Source organism: Melopsittacus undulatus, chromosome 4 (genome assembly GCF_012275295.1).
Source record: "Melopsittacus undulatus isolate bMelUnd1 chromosome 4, bMelUnd1.mat.Z, whole genome shotgun sequence".
NCBI lineage: Eukaryota > Metazoa > Chordata > Aves > Psittaciformes > Psittaculidae > Melopsittacus > Melopsittacus undulatus.
The window spans coordinates 38,492,425-38,507,660 of NC_047530.1; the positions used below are offsets into that span (position 1 = coordinate 38,492,425).

The window sequence follows — 15,236 nt, forward strand, 5'->3', positions numbered from 1 at the left end:
CCTTCAATCTCAAAACTTTCTGATTTGCTTCCTGCTGTATTTTCTTGTCCATGGTCTAGAACTCGCTTAGGGTTTTGCCCATGAGTGGAAGTGGTGATAATGGTTGCGCCTGTGTTCTGGTCATAGTTCTTTCTTGTGCACTTGTCCTGACCGCCTGAAAGTAATGGTCTAGTTTGCATGAAGTGGCATTGTTTTTTGTTGTCCTTGCTTCAATATTTCACTGTAAACTTGAGCAGTTCAGCTGCTCATCTGTTACTGCTGTAGCAATTTCTGCAAAGCCTCCAGTTTTGCAATCCTGTAGATGGTTATGCCACACCACTCTAGACCACAAAGTTTACTGCTAGCTACACTGCCTTACTTCAAGAGTTGATCTTAGCTGTTAATGCTGTACTTACTGTCTTACTCAAGAGCACTCTAGCATCACTACACTAGTTATGCAAGACATTAGCAGAATGCCGTGATACTGTGAAAATTTAACATATATTGGAAACTTTTATAGCAAGATTTGTGGTAAAATGGAATTGAAAGTCTTCTAGAGCTCCACAGTAAAACAGAAATGACAATAAACCATACTTTTGGCCATACTTTCAATTGATTGTTTCTATGCTTTATACTGTACCAGTTGTATGTCCAGCAATGTGAGATGATGAAGGTTGGTGTAATTCTAAGAAGTGTTTCTCTAGCCTTAGTCAAATAACAGGACAGGAAGTGTCTTTTGGTTCAGTGTGTACTAAGGCTTGAAAGAATTGATTGTTTAAAATTATTAATTTAAAATTGATGAGTTATGTATTTCTTGAACTGAGAATTTGCACAAAAACATCTAGGGGGTTGTGGGAAGAGAGTCTGAAAAACCTTCCTAGGCTATGCAAGAAAGCACATCTCTCTACGCTTATGATGATGTTTCCATCTCAGGGTGTCCCTTAGGTCCCAGGTTCAGATCTCCTGAGACAGACGATCAAAGGGGTGCTGGCAGCTGGGCCAGATGGGAAACGGAAGTGCTTGTTGGAGCGTGGAGGGAGTAATGAGGCAGTAGTGGGAGTCCAGTGCTGCTGTTTGCTTCCTCCCAACCTCTTTCCCTACAGAGTAAATGTGGTCCTTGCTTACCATCCTTCTCCCACTTTCTGAAGTAAACTTGGTTGTGTCTAGTAATTACAGTTGAGGATAGTGATGGTCTTTCTGTTGTAGAGTTTTGGCAGCATCATTAGCTTTATTTCTATTAAATTAGCAGTTACCATCCAGCTGTACAGTGCTAGTCCTGATGGAATCCTGGTTCATGACTGGGTTTTGCAAACAATGACACTGCAAGAAAATGCTGCTTCCTGTTTTAAAATTCACTAGGCACTTACAGTATATCATCTTGAATTTCATTAGCTTCAGTTTAAGAAAAAAAACGAAAACTTCAAGAACTTCTTTACCAATAATATTTTTTTTAAAAAATTATCTTCAATTCTTCCTACAAGGTAATGCTATGCACTGGCTGACTGAATATTTGAAAGAAATAAAAACAACCTTATGTTCTGTTTTTCAGAGAATGCAGAATCAATTGATCTCAAACAGTTTTTCGACCTGCATTTCTCACATATATATTATGTGTTCTTTGAAAACTTTGTGACTATCGAAGTTGGTCTTAAACAAAAAGGTAAGTATTTCAAGTAGAAGATTTTTTGTCTTGATGCTTATTGTTTTGTTATGAAGCAAAGCAGGGTGTTATAAATAAAGCTGTTTGTGTCCATGGTCACAAATGGCAACATTAGCTGTGCAGAAATATGTGTTAGCACCAACTCTGCAAATAAAGGCAGAGCAATTTGAGGTGGGTACAGTGGATGTGAGCAGAGTGTGTTCTTTTTCTGATGACTGGTTTTGCATTTTTACAATGTAAAGATTCTTAAGGTGCTACACTAAAGTTCTGCAGAAGTTTTGTTTCATAAGATATTGTTTAACATAATCTCTAGGAGCTGTTGATTCCATAGTGGAAAATGATACGAACTGTAACTGTTATAAATCATAACTATGAAACTTTTTTTTTATTTGCAGAAGGAATGCAAAATGGTGGTTGTAGAAATGCATGTTTTTGTTTTACATACCTAAGGATCTTTTCTCTTTACGTTTTGTTTTAGTAATTAAATTGTATTCTTATTAATTTCTTTTCATTGCTTCTAGGTCACAAGTCTCAAAGAGAAGAATTAGATTCTATTCTTTTTATTTTTGAGGTAAGATGACTTGATTCTTCCTGTATGAGTTTTTTTGCTTTGAATGAAGTCCTGTTAAATAGTAAAAATACACTTATCCTACAGTTGCTTGAAATACAGTTTACATTTAGCTGCATTCCTTTTTCCTCTTGCTTTGAATTGAATGTATATGCTTTGTGTGAGAAGAAAAAAAGAACTTGACTTCCAGTTTTGCAGGAAGATAACTGGGAAAAAAATGTTTTCTGCATCTGCAGATAGAGCATTCCTTTTTGGTGGTGGTGTTTCCCATGTATTATATGCTTTGGAATTTTCACAAAGGCGATCTTGGATTAAGTGTGATCTTTTTGACCTTTTGAATGCGTGTTATCACTGATTTTTCTCATTTGACTACTGCAGAATTAGTTTTATAGATCCCTTTTATTTTAAAAAGATTTATTATTTGAAAATAGCATTTCACAATAACCTTACCAAAAGGATATCTTAATTAAGATTAATTAGAAACTAATGATATTGAAACGTTTCTGAGCAGAGACTATAGTTTAGAAATAGCTTAGAATATGAAATGTTTCTTTCCTTTTGATGGAAGCTTCTAGTTATAGAACAGGGATTGTGATTTTTAAAGAATGCATGAAATTGAAAGCTGATGAATGCTTAGCACATGGTTGAATACAAAGTCCTTTTTGAATTTGTATTCTGAATCTAGAGAGACCTAGTTTATTTGTTCACTAGTTCCTACCTAAAGGGAAATTAGGTGACCTGTGCTTTGGAAGCAGTTGCACAGGTTGTTGGAGGACCACAGTCAGAAATTCATTCGGGAAATCAGGTTATTTGCAAATTGTTAATTCCTGTAGCATAAATATTGAGTGCTACGTAATAGATTTTTAACTGCTTCTGTCGCTGACAGAGCTCTGTTTCTTACCATCTGAAGATCATCATCCAGTATAACTGGAGTGGTGTTAGTTAGATCGTTATAGACCTGTGTCTGTTCTTTGTTGTTTTGTTGTAGCTCATTACCCCTCTGTTGAAGAGACTGAAGCAAATGTTTGCTTGTGCTAGAGGCAAGTTGACAGCTGAGCATGCTACCTTAAGCCTCTATAAAGACAGGATAACCTAATACAACCTGTTGTGAACCACAGCAGCTGAGGCAGATACTCATTCCATTCCCTTTACTACAAGCAGCAGTATCCAGCAGAAAGACAGTAGGGCCAGATAAAACTTCAGTAACATCAGAAGTCTTCAATGCATGACTTGCCAGGCAGTCCTTTGGACTTCCTAGGTTTAAGAATGGGTTATCTTGAAAGGGCAGTAATGCTTCCTAGGAAAGAACTGTGGAAATCTAAGTTAACCACAGCTTTTGATCTGTGGCCTTTGTGAGAGTGCTCTTTGGTCTTCCGAGAGTGACATATGCAACATAGATCCTTGGGTTCTGTTTTTTGTAGAAAATTTTGCAACTTCTTCCAGAAAGGATTCATCAGAGATGGCAGTTCCATAGTATTGGTAAGTTTATTTCCCTTTGCCACCCCCCCTCCTTCTTTCTCCTCCTCTCTTTCTTTCTCCTCTCTTTTAAAAAATCTTATTTTTTCATTTGTAGTTAGTGCTACTCATGTCCTTTACTTTTTAAGTGATAGAACAAGGATTATGGTCTTAACTCTTGCAAGCAAGGAGAAGGGGGGGGGGGAAAACCCAAACAAAATCAGTTTTTTTTCTTCTACTAATAAATTGCAAAATTGGCATGATGTTTGTATTTGTAAATGGGGAGTGCTGATGATATGCATATTAATGACTTGAGGATGGTTTACTTATAGTGTAACACATCCCCAAAAGATCGTAAAGATGTTACAGGTTATGAGGAGGCCTATGAAAGGTGATCTTTTTTTTCCTTCTGGCATTGAGAGAGTTGCCTGAGGATATTGAGTTCACCAAGATTAAATTGGAGATTGCCAAGGACTTGTTTAAAAGTTACTATCAAGTCTGACCGAGAACTCTGACATCATAATAAACAAAAAATACCAAACAAATACATGTATATTTTTTTCCCTTTCTTTTTAGGGTTGATTTTAAAGAAGCTTCTTCACACTGGAAATTCATTAAAGGTATTTGAAAATGTTGCGTACTATTTTTGTCAAAAGTACCTGCAAATAAAAATAAGAACATAAGGCTGAATTTTTATGGTAAAAGCAAAGGAATGAGAACCAGATAATGTCATGAAAGAATGACTTCAGATCATTGGTAGGACTGCTCACAGGAGTAATGTGTTTTACGTAGAGTAGCTAAGTTAGGAATGTGTGCAAATGGTTTGAAGGTTATTGCGTTAAAGCACAAGTAAGCCTTAGCTGGGGCAGGGAAACTGGTCTTGGGGCTCAGGCTGTCTTGGCAGTGGAGGATTATCTACACCAAAGAGACCTATTGGTGGGTAGTGTAATAACTGTTGACTGTGAGACGAAAGCCACTCAAGTGTAACATAAAGAATCATAGAATAGTTAGGGTTGGAAAGGACCTTAAGATCATCTAGTTGGGTGATGTGGTCAGAGCATTTGCCAGTGAAGGCTGAGGCAAAAAAGTCATTAGGAACCTCAGCAGAAGGCATTAAGAAACAGTTTTGGTACTGCAGCAAACAGCCATGCCACTCCCCTGTAAACATGCAGGCTTGGCTGGTGCTGAAATTTGCCATTGTGAGACCAGAGAGTGAACTGCTCTAGGGCTTCATCACCTTGAAGAAGGAATGGAAGAGGGTGGAATTGGTTCTTCTGCTGCAAGAACTTCACTCTGTTATTAATTCACACATTTAGAAAATTTGTGACAGTCCTTGTATTTTCTGGAAAGTTCACATGACACCTTGCAGTCCTGTAGTCAAGAAAGTGATTATAGAGTTGTGTTGGTTCTTTTTCTCTTTCCTCTTCCTGGAAAATGCTTTTTGTGTATTCTGGGACAAGATAACTTGTTCCATTTTTTTACTTCTTTTAAGATACGTCGAGAGGGTGTGCGTCTCTTTCTTTTGTGGCTGCAAGCACTTCAGAATAACTGTAGTAGAGAACAATTGTGGATGTTTTCTTGCTTGATTCCTGGATTTTCATCACCACAGTCTGAATATGGCCCTCGAACATTAGACAATCTCATTAACCCCCCACTTAATGTTCAAGAAAGTAAGTAATTTGGTTATATTTCTCAATTCTTATGTAATTCTTAGCACAGAAAAGTCAAGTTGCAGTAACAAAGAACTAATGTGTGTATGTACTTAGCAAGGTTATGTGGAACTGTTAATGAGTTTCTTGACAGTTTATCAGATCTTCTTCCAAGAGTAACTTTGCCTTTTGTTGTTGGGTTTTTTTTGAAAGTGGGTTGGTTGGGGGGTTTTTTTGTGTTTTTTTTTTTGTGGGTTTTTTTTTTTGTATTTTGTTTTTGTTTGTGTTTTTTGTTTAAGGTATGGTATAGGAGCTTAACACATAGCATGTGTTTGAGTTGGTTAATGACCAATTTTATGTAATTTTTTTGATGGCTACAGGCAGATGCTAAATTTACTGCAAATTTGCGCAGGCAGATTTCACTTCCAGCAATGGCGCACTTTGCAAGCTATGCAAAGCAGTTTACCTGGTATTACCTTCAAGAGGTTGTTAGGGCTGTAAGTAAAGCCAAATGGTTGATCTTCCGGCTGTGTCCGTGGATGACCAGGCAATTAAAGCTGTGGTATTCCTGTGGTTGCTTGGAATCTTCCAAAAGAATTAGACCTTGTAAATTGCAAAACCTGAGGTTCTAAAGGTCTGTATTAGTGGGAAGGCTTGAGCATTCTGAAATAAGCTTTTTATACTTTCTACATCTTAAGGCTTTTTTAATGTGGAGGTCATTCAATAGAGTGAGGATGATTTTTCTATTAAGATGGTTCTTAGGACAGTTTTTCCTTTGATCATTCACTCTGGCAGTAAGTATCAGATACTGGTTACTTTGGGGAATTTCTTGCCTCCTAAATCCATTTAGTCCTGCTAGTAGGATTTCAAACTCATTTATTAATGAAATTCGTTATGTGTGGGGTCATAAGTGCAAACTGTGCATTCAGATAAATGTGAATAAGAAGCTAATCACTTTTTCCTCTGAACATTAAGTGTTGCTACTTTTTTTCCATCTCCACCCAGTGTTTTAGAGCTGATAGAAGCATTGCTTTTAGAAGCAAGAAGTGTCTCCTTGACTGATAATTCAGTTTTTTGAAACCTAGCAGATAAATTCCATGTAAGGATAGCTCTGCAGATAAGTTTGCTAGGTAATTTAAGCCCTGTTCTGGAGTTATCTTGCATATATCTCTACTGAGGGAAAGGAAGAACAAATTAAAGGTGATTTAGGCAGTGTAGAAATGCAGCATCCAAAGACTGAAATGCAGACATCTGCAGGAGTGAGAGAAGAGTGAACTTTGAAGTAGCTTCACTGTAGAGGTGAAGGAAGGAGAGAGCTAGTAAAACTTACACAAATGTAAGTTATCAGCTGCTGAATGAAGAAAATAATGAGAGGTGCAAATAAGAATTTGGCATTTGTGTAACACAAATATTAGGCTATTGTTTGCATAATTCCAAAAGAAGTGGATTATGCCTTCTGGAAAAAATGCCTTGGCAGGTAGATTCCCAAGGTATATAGAGCTGTGGTTTTAGATATGTAAAAATCACTTCTGTGGTGGTTTATTAGCTAAATTTTCATAATTTTCATTAATCTATGGGTGGATTGTTTTTCCTGTAATTGTTTCTACTTACCCTAGTACATTTCTACTTTCATAACTTGGTAGATTCGTATGCATGAGAACAAATGGTCTAAATGTTAGATGTGCTTTTTTTTCTTTTAATTATTAAATAGCTCAAGTGACTATAGAGGAAATCACTCCACTTGTTCCTCCACAATCAGGAGATAAAGGACAAGAAGATTTAACGAGCTATTTCTTAGAAGCACTTTTGAAATACATAGTAATTCAGGTATGTGATGTAGCTTTTAAGCAAAGAAATATGGAATAACAAACACCTGTTTGTCTATCACAAAACAATGTTTACTAGTAGCACTGCAAATCTGTATAAACATGTTATAAACATTCCTATCCCTTGCCTGTCCTTTAAGTGTCCTTTGTAAAAAGTAAATCCTAGAATATCTTTATCTTTTGTATGAAGGCTCATAGGTTTGTTTACCACACGTTCTCGCATAAATTGCAGCATGAAAAGAATTGTTGGTCACTTCCATCAGTGCTAATTTCAGCTCCCTTCCCTTTTTCATCTCCCTGTCCCCACCCTTGTTGCCTTCAACAGTGGAAGTATAAACTGTGCTCACTCGTGGGTTTTGTGGTGGTCAGGGACTTTGCTTTTCAAACTAAGGGGAAATTTCTGCCTGAAAGTAAGATGGCTTGGCAAGATGGCTGTAAAAGCAGATGTATTTCTATTGTTTTTGGTATTTGATGTGTTCCAAGTTCATTTTGAAGCAACGTTTTAGAAAAGAACTATTGTTGTTTCACTGACATTTCGTAGCTAGTTTCCGTTCCATCTTTCTTAAAGTGTTTATTAAAATGCATTGTTTTGCAAAGAAATAGTTGCAAACATTTCATCAGTCATCTTTCTCTTCTACTTCTAGATGCTTACTTTATCCAGTCTTTTTTTTTTCTAAGGTTAAGAGTTTAGAATGGAAGAACAAGGAAAACCAGGAAAAGGGATTTTCATTTTTATTCTCAAATTTTAAGAAATACTACTTACCTTCTATTTTCCCAAACATCTGTAAGGAGACCAGCTTGTACAACCCTATTCTTGGTAAGTGTTAACACAGCTGATAAAGTCATTGCATTTTCTTTATTAGAGAGTATAGCAAAACATTTTTGCTTCGGTCACTTTGCCCATAAAGAGCATTCTCCAAAAGTATTTCTAGTAAAAGAAAATACTATGGTTCATCTTCATGATTTTCAGCTCTCTGTAGAGGCATGTGACCCTTTGTTCAGAGCCAATCTAGCTATATTAACCTTATTCAGGTAATGTTCATGTAAAACAGTTCTTTAACGTGATCTCCATTGTCAATTTAAGTTGTGCTCCAAGGAGAAACTACTGCTGTTGAGATAAGAGGTGTTAGTGTGCCATTCTTTGGGAGCTGTTGGATTTATCTGTGTAGAATCATAGTGTTTGGATCATATGGTGCTTGCTCATAGTTTGGCCAGGGCAAAGATAGTTATGTTTTCTTGTCAACTATATTTTGTGAAGAGGAAAAGAAGTAGTGAGTAGGAAGAGGAAGTTAGTGTTTAACAGAATCTTTAAAGCTGATGGTGCTAGAATATACCTTTCCATATAGAGAGCAGAATTTTAGGTGTTTTCTATGAGAACCTAGCTAGAGTTTTGCTCAGAGGCTTTTAACCCATTCTCAATTAGAACATTGTTTGCAAATCTTGATTTTTAGTAGCTTAGGTTTGCAAGTACCCGTTCACATGTTGGTTGTAAAATAATAGAGTTCAAGACTCTTGTTTGCAAAGCAGTACCACATACATAGGCTTTAAGCTGCCACTTCATTACTTGAATAATACAGACACCTCTTACCTATTTATGTGTTATCTCAAGGGTTAGTAGTGATCTCCAGACACAATTTCATATTCTAAAATCAAGCTGTCATGGAAGTTTATTGAAAAGGTCTTAGATTCTGCCAGGCCACGTACATGTATTTGGATGTGGCTTTCGTCAGAGATGGATGTTTAAAAAACCCCGTTCTCCTGGGCAAGACAAGCAGACTGTCTCATCTAGGGGAGAAGAAATGGTATAAATCTAGCCATAAACAACAGCAGAACAAGAGTTGTGTGAAGATGCTGAACAGATTCAGTGATGAAATAGGTACAAGAGGGATGATAAGTGATGCTGAGAGAGCAAACCTACTGCTGCTTGACATCTTTGAACAAAAAATGTGGAAATATTTTCTCTTCCCATGAAGATCTTGATTGAGTCTTCTGTAGTTCATGTGGTCATCTGTCTTTTCTGTGAACTGTAAACAAGAAGCTTTCAAGGCCTTCACAGGACAATGGGAAGCAAAAAGAAGAAATGGGCACAGATCTCCAAAACTATTATCAATAACTGTGCAAGGTCGGCAACAAAAATTTTGGGAAGAATACAGTAATGAAAACAACAGAAACACTGGTAAGTAGAACAGCCCCTTCTCCTCTGAGAAGTTCTTTGGAATGCATCTTCCCACCCTACTTGTGAACAATTCTGTGCCTGTTCTGAACAAAATTGACAGCATTTATGCAGAAAACAGAGCAAATTTAGGCACTGAGCCTGCTACTAAAACCAGCTTCTTATGGTACTGGTGTAATGTTTAATTTAGGGGTTGTCATGAGGTACAAATCAAAACAGTAGTTTTAGTAAGCAAGCATTGATACAGGGATTCACTGCAAATAGTCTACTGGATTGAGATTTTTTTCCTTTCTGTGAAGCCAGATTAGTTACAGTAACAAGCACCAGTTTTTCCAATTAGAAGATGCTTGTATTGTGCTTCTTCAAATTCTGGCTTGAGTATTACAGGCTTAGAAGAGCCCATGAGATTAGTTTGGGGGTTGCTTTGTTTGTTTGTTTTGAATGTCTTTTAACATCTGTTTAGAATTCTGTAAGACAGTCTTTAGAAACTGTTTAGTAAGAACTACAGATCTGACAGATTCCAAGGGTACTGTTTCTTTCATCATAATGATGTGCCTTTGTGCCATTTCCAAGGCATTTAGACGGGCTGCTTCTTTTACTGGAAAACAAAGTGAGCAGTCCCACAGTTCTCTGCAGCACTTAATTCCTTCTGAACCCTTTATTACCTTACAAAGTAAGGGTGGTCAAAACTGCAAGCGTCCACCTTTATAACTTCTTGCTAGCCTTTTCATTTTCTACCCTGCGTATGTCTTCCACCTTACAGCTTCCTGCCTTTTTTGGCACCAGCTTACGTCAAGTTCCTAGAGGGGAGGGGCAAGAGATGAGGAAAGACCCAAAACAAAAAAGAAAGGAAAAATTGAAAGTTGGGGCAAGGAAATGTTTCCTCCTGTACTACTCGAGTTAATCTAATAAGCTTTTTTGCTTTGGTTTTGTGTCAGCATTGTCATCCGGAGCCTTGACAACTACTTCCAAGATGGACAGAAATGTGAAAATACAAGAAATGACTGAAGGAGGATACATTTGAGAATCAGCTGCACCAAATAATATAGTTGAGAGGAACTAGAGAGTTGAGAGAGTATCGTGAAACTACAGAAGGAGACAGTGTGCTGCAAAGATGTGTGAACTGCATGTCTGCTGGATGTCTTGTCCTTTCAAAAATAGTGCCAGTATCATAGGCTTCATGCCCTGCTGAATGCTAATAGAGACCAGAGGAAACTGTGTTTTGCATCTTTAAATACTGCACTACCAGGCATTTGCTTCCTTTTTTATACTGATTGTGTTGTTATATATGCTTCTGTTTAAGATATATTAATTTTCTTACTAACCTGCTGTTTTCCACAGAATGCAAACAATGTACTGGTTTTTATTTGTAGTAAATAAAGTCTTTGTAAGCTTTTAAAGTATTCTGTGGATTCATTACTTAGGTGGATTGTATGCAAGAGTCGTGTAGTTTTTTCCCCTGAAAATAATGCTTCCATTAAAAATAGTGGATGTAACTTTAAAGTCTGTTCTGGAAACGTTCCTCAGTTTAGCAACATCATGATGAGTTTATCACTACTTTTGTATGTGGCTGTTGAAGTGACACTGAGATACACCAGCTTGAATATCCTCAATGCTAGTGCTGGATTTTGTATTGTTTATTTGTAATGTTAACAAGGAAACCTTTTCAGCAGTCTGGCAGGTAGGCAGTGTTCACTCCAAATGCCTAAAAAGGCTATTGTAAGTCAGTTGCCTAGATAGTAGCTATCCAGATCTGTTTCTCCTGAAGTATGAGACCATAATGTGGCAGAAGTTATGCTGGATTTCGTAAAACAACTAAGCAACTCTCAACCTTGCATTAGTAAAATATAGTCAAGGAACAACTTCATATTCTTCAGCATGACTACTTTGCATCTTCTTTGACTCCTACCATTAGTATCTTTAACTGCCTTCTGGCCTGTAGAACCATGAAATGTATCTCTTACTCAGATCTGGATAGGAACATTATTTTCTGTGCCTCTTTATTTCTGTTTTCTGTTGGTTTGGTTTGGTTAGTTGGCTGGTTTTTGGTTGTTTTGTTTATTTGGGTTTTTTGGTTGTTTTGTTTGTTTGCTTGCTTGTTTTTTGGGGGGTAAGTTGCCATCACCAGATGAAAGTAATGATACTGAAACTCCACCAGCAGGGTGTGTTCTGACAGCATATGTTAGAATTGGTTCTCAGGCAAATTTTCATCTGTTTCTATCAGAGCAGATCTCATACTTGCCCTTCTAGAGCTAGGAATAGATTTGGCATGCCACTCGCAGAGAAATGTCATTCACATCTGAAAGTACTTCAGACTGATGATAAGTATTGCAGAAATGACATTTTGCGGTATCGAGTTGGCTCCTACATGGCTGGATTGAACTGGGCTGTTGACATTTGTCTATACAGCAATGTGCATTATGCACAATTTAAAAAAAACAGTCCATATGTTTAAAAAAACCAACACATATGAAATGGCTTTTCCCCCTGCCCTCCCTGCTCCATCTTTGGTATGGGTTTACATTGCGTGTAAATTCCAACCTTGTTGAGTTATTAAAGACTGTCACTTTTTCTGAAGCAGATTCAGGAATACTGATGACACTGTTGGCATCTTTGTCACTAGCACAGTAGAGAACCAGAACTAAACAGTTCTGAGCCATCATGTAATATGCCTGTTGAGAAAATAGAATTGTAGGCTATAGACCCCAGATAACGGCAGTGCCTGCCAGTTGGCACACCACTTGGCATTGTTCATGATACTTGCTGCAAGCCAGTATACAGAAGTTACGACCACAGAATCATCTTTCAGCCAAGTCATAGGAAGGGGAATGTGCCCTTGCTTTGGTAGCAAACCCCAGGAAAATTAGCTAGTGCAGATGTGGGACTAGATGAAGCTGCCAGATTCATGTGGTGGCTTTGGAGCAGAACAAAAGATGTTCTATTAATCTTTCTAGTCATCTGTTCTACTCATCTCTGTTCATCTGTTTAATCTTTCTGTTCATCTTTGCTGTTCTTTCATCTTTTTCTGCATCTTTCACCTGTTGAAGGACCAGAAGAGACTGTGCTTGTTGCATTTACTGTTAAAATACAGTTTGGAATTAAAGCTTTCCCATTATAGCCATGATTAGATGTTGGGTTCTGTATCAGTAATAACTGATCACCCTTATTGCTAATTATATTGCTTTATTGTGAATTGCTGCAGACCACCACAGAGATACTTCTAGGGATACGTTAGGAAATGCAGTGATCACTAGCCTCTGAACTGTATCTGCTTTTCCCAGTAGGTTTGGTAGTAGGGGATATGACATATAGGACTCTTAAAAGGCTGTAAAATTATACCACTCACATACATTGTTACTTAGTAACTTAAACAACTATAAACACATCTTAAAAATGAAGACATTTAACAATATCTTAATTCTGTATGAAAATAGCTTTCTTGTGTAGGCCATATTTTAGTCTAATGATTATTTCGCTACTTAGAGCCCCTTTGTAGTTTTTAGGTGCAAGTGTGGAGTAGTGAGTTTGCTCTATTAATTTTATCTTTAAATTTTTGGTAGCATGTATCTTAAAACAAGCTGGAAACAATGAAAAGAAATGTGTTAACTTTTTAGAAAAAAGTGCAAGCAAAGATGTAAGGCTATAGAAATCACTTTAAGATAAAAAATTAAAGGTTTTGCATAGCAAAACCAAGTTGCTGTCTCTTGAACCAACAGTATTGTCTCCCTCCAGGAGATAGTTGCAGCCTTGCGAAGTCTTATCGTCTAGTCTTGAAATTTTCTGTGTTCATTTTGGCACACCTTAGAATGAGCTGTACAACAGTGAATAGAAAAAACAGTGCCTCTGAATATTCATGTGTATTGGTTATGATTTTAGTATTCCTTTGTTGTGTAGAGCTTTCTTTCTGCAGCTGTTTTTAAGATGATGTGTTTCCTTACAGATATACCACAAATGAGACCAAAGCCACACTACGTAATGGTTAAGAAAGATGCTGAAACCAATGAGGCAGTGTATTGCACAAAAGAACCATTTATTAAGGCTCGTGTTATTGTCATTCGATGGTTGGTGTCTTTCTGGCTTGAGCCAAAACCTCATACAGGACCTCATATTCCTGGGATGGAAGGTGAAAATGTGCCAAAGAATATTCAGGTAAAACCAAATATATAAAAACAAGTTTGGTTTTGGCTTTTTTTGCCTTAGTTATTATGTCAGCAGTGTGCACTCCTGAAAATGATAACTAATGAAGAATTAAAAAAAGAAATTTCTAAGCAAATTTTCTGCTTGTGAATTCACTTTAGAAAGACACACTATGGGTTTTTTGGGGTGGGTTTGTTTTTTTTTTTTCCCAAATTCTGCTATTTTACTTTTAATCACATAGCTGTAAGAAGCTTTGAAATACGCTGTATCCCCTTGGTTTTGTGGGGATTTTTTTTTCTGAATCCTTTGTACTGTTTTAAATTATATTGTTGTATAACTTGTACAGTACACTTTGTACAAGTTAATGGTTGCACTAAACATGAGCTATGGAATATTCTTTTTTTCCAGAGAGCAGCTGCTAGCATGGCTTCACGGGAGGACAGCAAAAATGACAGTACTGATAAGCAGGATAGAAATGCAGAGCCAGAACAATCTCATTCTAATACAAGTACTTTAACAGAGAGAGAACCAAGTTCTTCCAGCCTCTGCAGTATTGATGAAGAGCATTTAACTGATATTGAAATTGTCCGGAAAGTCTTTTCTGCTAAAAGAAGCAATGTTAATTTTCTAACTGAGATTTTTCGACAGGTAAAGAACCATTTTTAGAATGCAGGAATCTTTATTTTGTTATAAACGATCATTATGTCATTTTCTTCAAGAGCATCTGCTAAACAGAACATTATATAAATGCACAGGTTTTTTCTGTCATCTTGCCTTGAAGGTTTTAAGTATTGAAAACTTAAAATTCTGAAATGTTTTCTGTGTAGAATATCTCCAGTTTCTGATTTTTCTAATTTTATTTCTTTAATAAGCAGTTTGACAACCTTAAACTTGGACTTTACAGTTCCCCATAGACAGGGATGTTTGATCTTTTCATACATCAACCCCATAGCTATTAGAACTCTCAACCAAGCATATTAAAATAAGCCTTCTGTGGGAGTCTACAGCTGTTAAAGAGTTGTTTTGGGAGCAGCTGAATATCCTTTCCTTGATAGTTCTCATCAGAAGAGTGGGACACATAGCTATAGAAGGTAGCAGCTTCTGCTTCTGACTTAACTGTAACCAGAAATGTTAGCTGAGTGTACTCAAAATAGTGTTTCTCAACTGGAAACTATCAAACAAATTTAAACTGAGAACATATGCTAGAATATGTAGCCTTTAATTATAATGTGAAAATACATAACTTTGAGTTAAATGTGGGAGGACAGACTCTCTTTACGGCCTATGCTATAGATCAAAAGATGAAGATTTTTTTCTGAACGATAGTAAAGAAAAATGGACTAAGTTTTAATTGAAATGCATTGCACTATTTGCTTTAAACAGTGGAAAACTAAGTATTTTAAAATTCCAGTATATCTGGATGAAAGGAATTTTTTTGAATGAGGGAATGAATGTCAGTAGCTTATCCATTCAATGTGTTGAATGTTTAGACACTACTGAGGGAGGTAAGTTACCTGAGTTCAGCTGCCACTCAAGGATATACAGAGCCTAAGACATTGAATATAGAGTCTAAATTTTTGATGGGCTATTTAGAAACTGTCCCCCCATTTCCTCAGTGAAAGGGACAGCATTCTTCTTCATTCTTTTCACAAGGCAGTCCGTGAGTTATGCAAATGGTCTGGATTTCATGTGAGGTTATACAGTCTTATTTAAGTCATTGTTTAGCCTGAAGTTTTCAGTGTAAGTTCAATTCTAATGTGCCGGATGTTTGTAATTTTTCTAAAACATT

At 36.8% G+C, this 15,236-nt stretch overlaps 1 protein-coding gene across 3 annotated transcripts in view; it reads left to right on the forward strand.

The window, feature by feature from the left end:
* RALGAPA1 (Ral GTPase activating protein catalytic subunit alpha 1) overlaps positions 1–15,236 on the forward strand; it is a 127,405-nt gene that overhangs the window by 11,617 nt on the left and 100,552 nt on the right. For all 3 annotated transcript variants that reach the window (XM_034062203.1, XM_034062204.1, XM_034062202.1), the window contains exons 2-10: positions 1,529–1,639; positions 2,161–2,210; positions 3,629–3,686; positions 4,239–4,282; positions 5,155–5,332; positions 7,023–7,138; positions 7,816–7,954; positions 13,251–13,459; positions 13,856–14,095. In XM_034062203.1, the coding sequence (XP_033918094.1) occupies positions 1,529–1,639; positions 2,161–2,210; positions 3,629–3,686; positions 4,239–4,282; positions 5,155–5,332; positions 7,023–7,138; positions 7,816–7,954; positions 13,251–13,459; positions 13,856–14,095 (1,145 nt within the window). The remainder of the gene's footprint in view (positions 1–1,528; positions 1,640–2,160; positions 2,211–3,628; positions 3,687–4,238; positions 4,283–5,154; positions 5,333–7,022; positions 7,139–7,815; positions 7,955–13,250; positions 13,460–13,855; positions 14,096–15,236) is intronic.